This window comes from Macrotis lagotis, chromosome 4, assembly GCF_037893015.1.
Source record: "Macrotis lagotis isolate mMagLag1 chromosome 4, bilby.v1.9.chrom.fasta, whole genome shotgun sequence".
NCBI classification, from domain to species: domain Eukaryota; kingdom Metazoa; phylum Chordata; class Mammalia; order Peramelemorphia; family Peramelidae; genus Macrotis; species Macrotis lagotis.
The window spans coordinates 118,369,380-118,378,725 of NC_133661.1; the positions used below are offsets into that span (position 1 = coordinate 118,369,380).

The 9,346-nt window shown below is 33.2% G+C and overlaps 1 protein-coding gene across 2 annotated transcripts in view; it reads left to right on the forward strand.

Moving 5' to 3' along the window:
- EFL1 (elongation factor like GTPase 1) overlaps positions 1-8,767 on the forward strand; it is a 202,547-nt gene extending 193,780 nt beyond the window's left edge. For both annotated transcript variants that reach the window (XM_074233988.1, XM_074233987.1), the window contains exon 20: positions 8,501-8,767. In XM_074233988.1, coding sequence (XP_074090089.1) covers positions 8,501-8,689 — 189 coding nt within the window. In that variant the 3' untranslated portion in view covers positions 8,690-8,767. The remainder of the gene's footprint in view (positions 1-8,500) is intronic.
- The last annotated feature ends 579 nt before the right edge of the window (positions 8,768-9,346 follow it).

The window sequence follows — 9,346 nt, forward strand, 5'->3', positions numbered from 1 at the left end:
TAATTAAATGATAATTAGAAAAAATACAAATTTAATTTTTAAAAATAAAATTTTATAGAGGAGTCCTCAAAGGATTTAATACTTTAGTGAGATAAAATTAAGTGTAAATGGTTGCTCAGAAAATTTCATTATTTGTATTGGTGTTCTTGAGTTTCACATTTTTTCCTTCTCCCCTTCCTATAAGAGAAAGCAATCTAATATAGGTTATACATGTATAGCTATGTTTAAACATAAATCCATATTAATAATGTTGTAAAAGAAGACTCAAATTAAAATGGGGAAAAAATACATGAAACAACCTTAAAAATTGAAGATAGTAAGCTTTGAATGCACTTACACTCCATAGTTCCTTCTCTGAATATGGTTGGTATTTTCCATCACAAGTCTAAAAAATATTTTTTAAATAAGAGAACTACAAAGAACCTAAACTTTATTAAAGATAAATATTTTAATTCCTACATTGTCTCCATGTGGGGGGAAACAAGAAAGTGGTCTGACAAGAATTATGGGAAGAAATTGGAAGGGTGGTAGAAGAAAAAGAAAGAGGAGATAGAAATGAAAGAAATGACAGTAAAATCAACAAGTATCTTGATGAAGAGAGAAACCCCAAGGAGAGTAATGATAAAAAGCCTTTTTGTCACATCTTTCTTTTCACCGGGTGTTAAAATAAGTCATTTAATTCAACTTAGTTAAATTAAGGACTCTCTTTGTTAGGTGCTGCTTGAGGTACATAGTTTAGCTGATGGTAAAAATAATGATTCATGTTTATATAATACTTTATGATTTGCAAAGGGCTTTCCTCACAATAACCCTACAATTTATCTTTCTACTTTCTGATAAGGGAATAGGACATATGTACTAATAACTATGAGATACAATTATGTATAAGTGAATAAGAGAGCTACAAGTAAAATATTTTATAAAATAAAGTCAGAACCAGATAAGTCTTCCTGAATGAGATGAGGTTTGAGTAGGATTTTAAAGAATGGGCAAACAATTCAGCAAAGTGGAGAAGTTATTTCAGATTTGGGGAAAAGCATAAATCAAAAAAATATATAGAAGAGAATGACAAATAGTTTATATTAGCATAGAGTATGTAGAAGGGAAAAAATAAGGAGATAAGATTGGCAAAGAATACTAGACCCATATGGTAAGGGATCTTCACTCTTTTTTTAAAAAATGTGTGTGTGTGTGTGTGTGTGTGTGTGTGTGTGTGTGTATATATACACAAGGCAGTGGAGTTCAGTGATTTGTACCAGGTCATCAGCTAGATAATTGTTGTCTGAGGTCAGATTTGAACTTAACTTCTGCTGACTCGAGGGCCCTTGCTCTATCCACTGTGCCACCTCACTGTCCTTTTTATCTGTTTGTTTGATTGTTTGTTTAGGGATATTCACTCTTAAGAGGCAAATTAATAGGAAGAATATATATATATATATATATATTAAGTAGAATGATTTAACCCATCTAGGGAATAGGCAGTCATGAAAATTTTTAAATAGAATGAAATAACCAAATAAAAAAATATATATGTAAGAATGATGTTTGGCAGAAGTTCAGAGGAATATATGGAGAGTCTTAATATTAAGTTAGCTTTGGTCATGTTTCAGTGCCATGCCATTGCTGGTGCAGATAAGGGGTGATCTTATAAGGAGTTGTAGGTATAGGTCTAAAACTCAAAAGAAAGGTCAGGTCTAGATGGGAGAGTTTTTAAAATCATCTCAATAAAGGTGATGATATTGAAGCCATGGGAGTGAATGAGATTGCCAAGGGAGAGTATTACAGGGAGATAGAGGGACTTGGTGGAGAAACTTGGGGGGAATCTATCTTAAATGGTAAGCAGTAGGAAAAAAGATACAGATAAGGTAAAAAGGAATAAAGAATGAGGAAAATGGGAATGCTGTATCCAGTAAGTCAAGGGGAGGAAAGTATCCAAAAAAAAAAATGGGAACAGAGCTAAAACTTGCATAGACTTCAAACAGATTATCTGTTATTATCTGTTGCCATTGGATTCAGTGGTTAGAAAGTCATTGGTAAAGAGAGAGAGAGAGACAGACAGACAGACAGACAGACAGACAAGGGGGGTGTGCAGCTAGGTGTCGCAGTGGATAGAGCACCAGCCCTGGAGTCAGGAGAACCTGAGTTTGAATTCGACCTTAGACACTTAATAATTAACTAGCTGACCTTGGGCAAGTCACTTGACCCCACTGCCTTCAAAAAAAGTCATTGGTGACTTCTTGTGGGAACATTTTCATAGAGTGGCAGAAAAAGAAGCCAAACTTTGGGTCAAAGACAGTGGGTGGTGGTTACCATTTTCCTTTGAAATTTTCATTAGATTTTTAACTGAGTCCTTGAATTTTAAGAAATTATCTGAATATGAAGTAGCCTACCAGGAAGAAATTGTTATTTGGATTGCAGCCAAAGCAATGTCATTTCTTCTTGCTGGTTTCCCTACCACTGTTCTCAGTAATACAAACCAAACCAAATTGACACTCAAGTTTAAATTTTCATATTTAAACAACTTGAAAATATTGTTAATTGATTCCATCTAAAAGGCAGTTTAGGTGTGATAATATGTAAAACAAAGTGTGTACAAAAATTATTCATGTTTTATTTTAGACTGAAATATAATCCAGTTAGCCACTGCAACGATTAGATTACATATACACATACATATACTTAACAGTAGACAAATTCACACCTTCTCTGTATCTGACAATTTCAAAACTGTTCTTTTCTACAACTGTTTATGTCCTAAATTACATATACATAAGATTAGTCCTGATAGCTTAAGAAAACATCTCGTCCAACCCTTTCATTTTACAAGGAAAACTGAGGCTTATTTGAAGAAAAGTAGTTGGTTACCTAAGTCATACAGGAGGAGAACCAGAATTCAAATTCAGCTCCTCTGATTCAAAATCCTTTGTTTCTCCTGCTACCTTACACTATGTACAGGTTCATAATTAAGATAACAATAAGATTTCATGGTTCTATTCTTAGTTGTATATGCATGTACTTAAAACAAGAATTTTTTTATTTTAAATTAATTTATAATTGGTTTTTATATTGTATAGAATCATAGTCTTGAGAGATCTACAAAATTAATTTAATTTGTTCAACACCACTCAGGTTCTCAGCAAAATGTATTTTAAAAGCATTACAATCAGATGGCTATAAATGTGATTCTAAGAGATCTCCAAGGAAACTGATTTCGTCTGCCTTTCTGCTGAAGTCCAGTGTCTAATATTCCATACTGCCAAAACAATTTTTCCCTTAAAAACTTAAGGCAGCTCAGATGAGCAAATTGTTTTTTCTTTGTTTTACTGTTTTCATTCAACAAATAAATTATTAAAAATCTGTTATATATGAGCCATTGTGTTTGGTGCCAGAGATACCAAGACAAAACATAAGCATTTCCTTCTGAGAACTCACTTCCCACTTGGAGGAACACAGCAAATACACAGATGGATTTCAGAAGAGAGAGAGTACTAACAGGGGAATCACAAGGTTTCTCTTAGATAGTGACCTTGAACTGAACCTTGACAAAGACTAAAGATTCCAAGATGCAGAACTAGAAAAAGAGTATATGTCAAACATGGGGGGGGGGGCAGTCTATACCAAGGAATAGAGGCAGGAGATGAATTCATGTATTGGAAACAGAACCAGCATATCATTTTGCCTGGAAATAAGAGTGCATGAAAGGAATGATAAGAAAAAAAGTCTGGAAAGGTAGATCAGGTCTAGATCAAGGCCTTAAATACCACATAGACATCCAAGAAGCAATAGATAGTCACTGGATTTTTTTTGAGCATGGGCCTAACATGATTAACCTGTGCTTTCAAGATTATTCTGGCATCCAGTTGAAGGGATGAATTAGAGGAGGACTGTGGAAGCAGAGAGACTAAGCATTCAATCAGTAAGTTTAGATTAAGCTACCTACTATCTGCTAGACACTGTACTAGATCATTTAAAATGTCTATGTTGGTAGGCTAAGAATGCCAAAACATTAGGACCTGAACTAGGGGAGTGATCATGTGAATGAAGAGAAGATAAAAGATGAGAAAAAAATGATAGTTTGTTTGAAAGCCCATTGTGCAAGGCAATATAGCATATGGAAGAATGCAAAGGAACTATAACTCATAATCCCTTTCTTGTGGATGTTATAGATAATTGAAGATTGATGTTTATAAATGAACAATGTTAATAGTTTAGCTCAATTAAAAAAATGTCAGTACAAAAATGCTTCTTTTCCACTAAAAAAGTAAAATCATAACCATTCTAGAATCTAAAAGGGGAGATGATTTTTAAAATTCATTTCATGATACCATCATCATCATCTTTAGGAAAAAGACCTTGCTTGGGAAGACATGTCCTAGAATTCCATATTGGAATTCCAGGTTTGGTCCTTTCTCTATAAATACAGAATTAAATCTGGTTAGAAATCAAAGAAATTTGGATTTTTGATAAGGAGGACTTTATAAGAATTTTAAAAGAACCAATAACTTGGGAATGTTTTGAAAAAAAATTAGTATCAAATGAGATTTTATTAACATCAAATGAGATTTTATGTTTTTATTACAGTGATAGTCACTTTCATCAGATCATGTTATTAAGAGCTAGAAAAGACTCTATTTTAACTTTCCCCCATCCCTGTCATTTTTGAGATTAGGCAGCTGGGGCTTTGTGGGAATGACCTGTCTGGAGCTTACACAAGTATTATTACTTGGCAGGACTAAATGTTTCTTATATCACAAAAATTTTTATTCTATTTTAAATGTTTGAGCAGGGGAAGGAAAAGGAGCTTTAGTGAATGTTAGAAGATTCCTGTAGTTAGTGAGGTGAGTTGATGGCACTAGTGGTTGCCAACTTGAATTTTAATTTGGGAAGATGAACTCACAGATCCTAACCAAAAGGGGAAACAAAGAAAGTCATTTAATACACCCATACCACAAAGGAATTAATCTAATGTTGGGATTTTAGGTACTTTTGTAAGATAGTAGAGATGATAATCTGTGTGTAGATGGATTGTCTGACATCCCTCAAGTCACATTCTGGAATATTCATTGGACCACATCTCTAATATTCATTACAGAAACTAATTCTAGCATTGTCAATTAAAGAGTGCCACTTATCTTTAAGGACTTGTCATTCACCACAGTCAGAGGACTTTGAAAATGGTTGGGCCCTGAAACATTTGTATGTATTCTAAATATTGATCATGTTCTCAATTGTATTTTATTGGGGTATTTGGAGTAATGTATTGGCTTATTAAAACTATGTCACCACTGGATGATTAAGAATTACTTTATATTTACAATTGATTTGTGTTTTTAGAGTGAGAGTATGAAAAAAGAGCATAACTATTATTATTTCTTGATATTCCACCAGTATTTTATTGTTATATCTATCTTTAGTAGAAATCTAGCCAGAGTGATTTGGGTAAAAAGGAGGGAAAATAACTTAATCAGCTTTATTAAATACATGAAGGGAAAAAAATCATTAAATGACATGCAAAAAATTTCTCTCATAGGAAGATTGTTTTACATCGTAGTTAAGAGATTTGACTGATTCCTAGTAACCAAACACAATTGGCTGCCTTGCAGCCCATTGATGTGGAAGTGTTCAGTGGGTGATGGAGAAACAGCATACAACTAAATGATTTTTATTTTAGTTAAATTTCCCAAAATTTCTCCTAATCAGGGACAAAGTTGCTAGAGGTTGTGGCCTTAAGAAAGAACAAAATAGAATTAGCTTGATACCCACGTTTATTGATATTTCTTTAAGTTGAGAATTACTTATGGAGGCTTGGTAGGGAGAGCTAGAGAGTCAGACTCACCAAAATGAAGCCCAATAGTGAGGTTTATATAGTTTTGACTGTCAGGTGGGATCTAAAAGGTCACTTCTGACTTGTACAATCAAAAAAAGTATCACTCATCATCCCCTTTCCAGGGTGGGGTAGGGGCAACTCAGGAAGAGGAAGAGGAAACTCAGAACATGAGACATTTCAGTAAAGAGTACCTTATCAATTATGCCAATATGGTAAAATTAATTTTTCACAAGAATACTTGTTGATAGAATAGCTATACTCCAAGAAAATTTTTTATAAAATATCTTTATATGGAATCCTATTTTTTCCATTGATTTAAATAGTTAAAATCATTGATGTGTTCTTGTTTTAAAAAAGAAGTGTGAATTGTACCCCTATGATATGTTATTTAAAGATTCTATCAAACAGGATACATGGCACATTGTAAAAAACAATGAATTTGGATTCAGGAGACCTAGTTTCAGATTCTGGCTCTATCACCTGTTCTAATGTGGAAAGGAGATGGACAATTCACTCCTTTTTTTCAAGTTCAAGCCATTAGAGCTCTATATCATACATGAAAGAGCTCTTAGAAGAGCTCATGGAAGGGGTAGAACCAAAGGACCTCCAAGGTCTTTTCCAATTTAAAATCTATGACCCTGTGATCCTATAGAAATGATATTTCAGGCATCCATCAAATAGTCAAGTGTGTTTCTATTAATGAACATTGTGTTTTTGAGGACTCTTGAAAAGCCTGTTCCATAATTTGGAACTTGAGAAGGTCTTTGTTCATTTGTTGACCATTTATTCAGCAAACACCTCTTGAGGGCTGTGATAAAAACACTATATTCACTGTTACATGAAATTCTAAGGTCAGAGTCCCAATCCCCTGAACTTCCCCAGGTTAGTGAGAGAGGTGAGTCATAAGTCACTAAAATAGGAGATAGTATATTAATGGAATAAGACATCTTTCTCTATGTTTAATCCTTTGTTTAAAAAAAAAAACAGGATAGTATTTCTCCACATGTTTATGCTACTCCAGATTATGTCCTTTGGGATTCTCTTCTTAATTGCTATTTTTATCTTCCCCAAGTGGCTCGTGTAGAGACCCATTTACACAGAAACATCTCATTGGGTAGATTATTTACATTTTTTGCTTTTATGTAGTAACAGCTTTGATTCTTGTGGGAAACCCAAAATGTAGTTCTAGATTATATGATCATAAGTAAGGCATTTACTGTCTGGATCTCAGCCTTCTTATGTACAGATTGAATAGATTCAAAGTAGATTATTGCTTTCAGGTAGTAATGTATGAAATATAGAGCTCTAAAGATTTCACCTTCTAAAAATGAGTGACTTATTGTCCTATCATTAGACTCAGACTTATGAAAGACCAGAATTAAACTTAGACTGTGTGACTCTGAGAAGACAAAACTAAGGACGCATTTAAAGATTAGGTAGTTTAAGTAAGCTTAGAGGACAAAGGAGGAGGTAACCCATTAGGGAATGAACATAGTATCATCTTCTCACAAGGTACTCCATGTCACTTCAAAAAGAGCTAAAACAAAATTATATGTTCTTCTAATAATATGAAATAGACGTGTTAGTTTCTAAAGAATTTACCTGTAGTTCACTCTACATTTTCATTCTCAACCTTCCAGCAATATTCTGGTTATCAACATAGTCACTTATCATAGACATTTGTCATCAAAGCTAGAAATTTTCAGGTCAGTTGAAAAAATAAATTTTGGACCCAAATTACCTAAAAAAGGCTCTCAAATCTTCCTTACATTTCCCCCCCTGAAAAATTTTCAAAATTTTATGGTATAGCAGCTTAATGGATTCCTTAAGAAAGTCACAAAGCCATACTTACTTAGTTTCACTACAAATTATTCTTTGTAACTTCAACTTTTTGTGGCATTGAAATCAATTTTTTTTGCTTCTTGTCATATCCCTACAAGTTATATATGAGCAAGTCCCAACTCTATTCCCTCTTAAGTGGATTAAGACCATCCAATTTGAGTCCTTGAAGCTCCCTCCACCTCCATACCTTAAAACAGACTTCTCTGTGTTGTCTCATCTATTTTCCTTTGGCCTTCAAAGATAAGATGACCCTTCTTACCAATGCTAACCCTTTCACCTGTTTTTTGATCCCATCTACTTCTCTCTTCTGATATCTAATTCTATTCCAATCATCACCTCTCTCATATCTTCAGTTTTTCCCTATCAACTAAAAAATACACTGTCATTGCTGAAATCTCCAAGGAAAAAGTTGTAATCATTGTCAAGCAAATAAAAGTGCAGCATACTGACACTTAGAAAAATACCTCTGTAAATGCCAAAGGATAGATCAGTATTTTACTTTCCTTAGAAGTATTAGTTTATGTTTTTTTTTTTTTTTTTTTTTTTGCAACTTGACTGGGGGTTTGGGGATAGAAGGAATAGGAAGGGAGTGTCTTATACTTTACTTCAAAAGAATAATATATCTTGTCACTTTAGAGCACTTATTTCTAGACCTACAAATCTCATGATCCTAAATGAGTTTCTTTTTCTTTGTTCCCAATAAACATGCTCCAACTTTCAAAGGTCCCTTGTTCTTTCCTTTTTTAAATAAATATGGTGTGAATGAAGAAACTCTGTCTTGTCTAAAATAGATTAAAAGCCTGACGTATTCTACTATTTTCTTTTAAAAAGATGATATCCAGTGATCCATTCTGGGTTCCAACTACTGAAGAAGAATATTTACATTTTGGAGAGAAAGCTGACTCAGAGAACCAAGCTCGAAAGTACATGAATTCAGTACGAAAGCGGAAAGGACTTTATGTGGAAGAAAAAATTGTGGAACATGCAGAGAAGCAAAGAACACTTGGCAAAAATAAGTAACTGTCTTCATTTTCAGTTGTGTACATTGGTGGATTTTTTTTCCTCTACAGATTAAAAACATCATTAAGGAATTTGCAATTTTGAGATTTTTCTTTCTGCTACAGAATATATTCATTTTTAATAAACTCGAGCCATTTTAGTATATTAAATAAGGTTATTCAAACAGGATGTTGATAAGATGTTTTCAAAAACTGATTTTATTCTAAGGCAATTATCTTACAGGTATCTAAAAAATGACTTGTCAGTTTTCTATATTACCTTAAAGATTCCAATACTAATATTGAATAGGACAAGATTTAATACAGTAACAACAAATTATAGTCTTTGTGTTTGTTGCTTTTTCTTTTGTGAAAAGTCATCATGGTTCTACCTTGCATCCTGAAATTTTGCTTTTCCCTTTTACAGATTTTGTAGAATGAACACTTTGAGGAAAACATCACCCACAAACTAATATCAAAACTGTACAATAAAAACATTTTTGCATGTGAAAGTTAAACCATACCTGCCATATTAGGAGATCATGTGTCTAGTAGAGAAGTAGCCATTTTAAACTCAGGGTATAATTCATCAAATATCAAATAATTACAGTAGATTCACTTGCTTAATAGAATGTTTTATTATATATAATATGGTAACCACTTACCTTGTCAACTGACT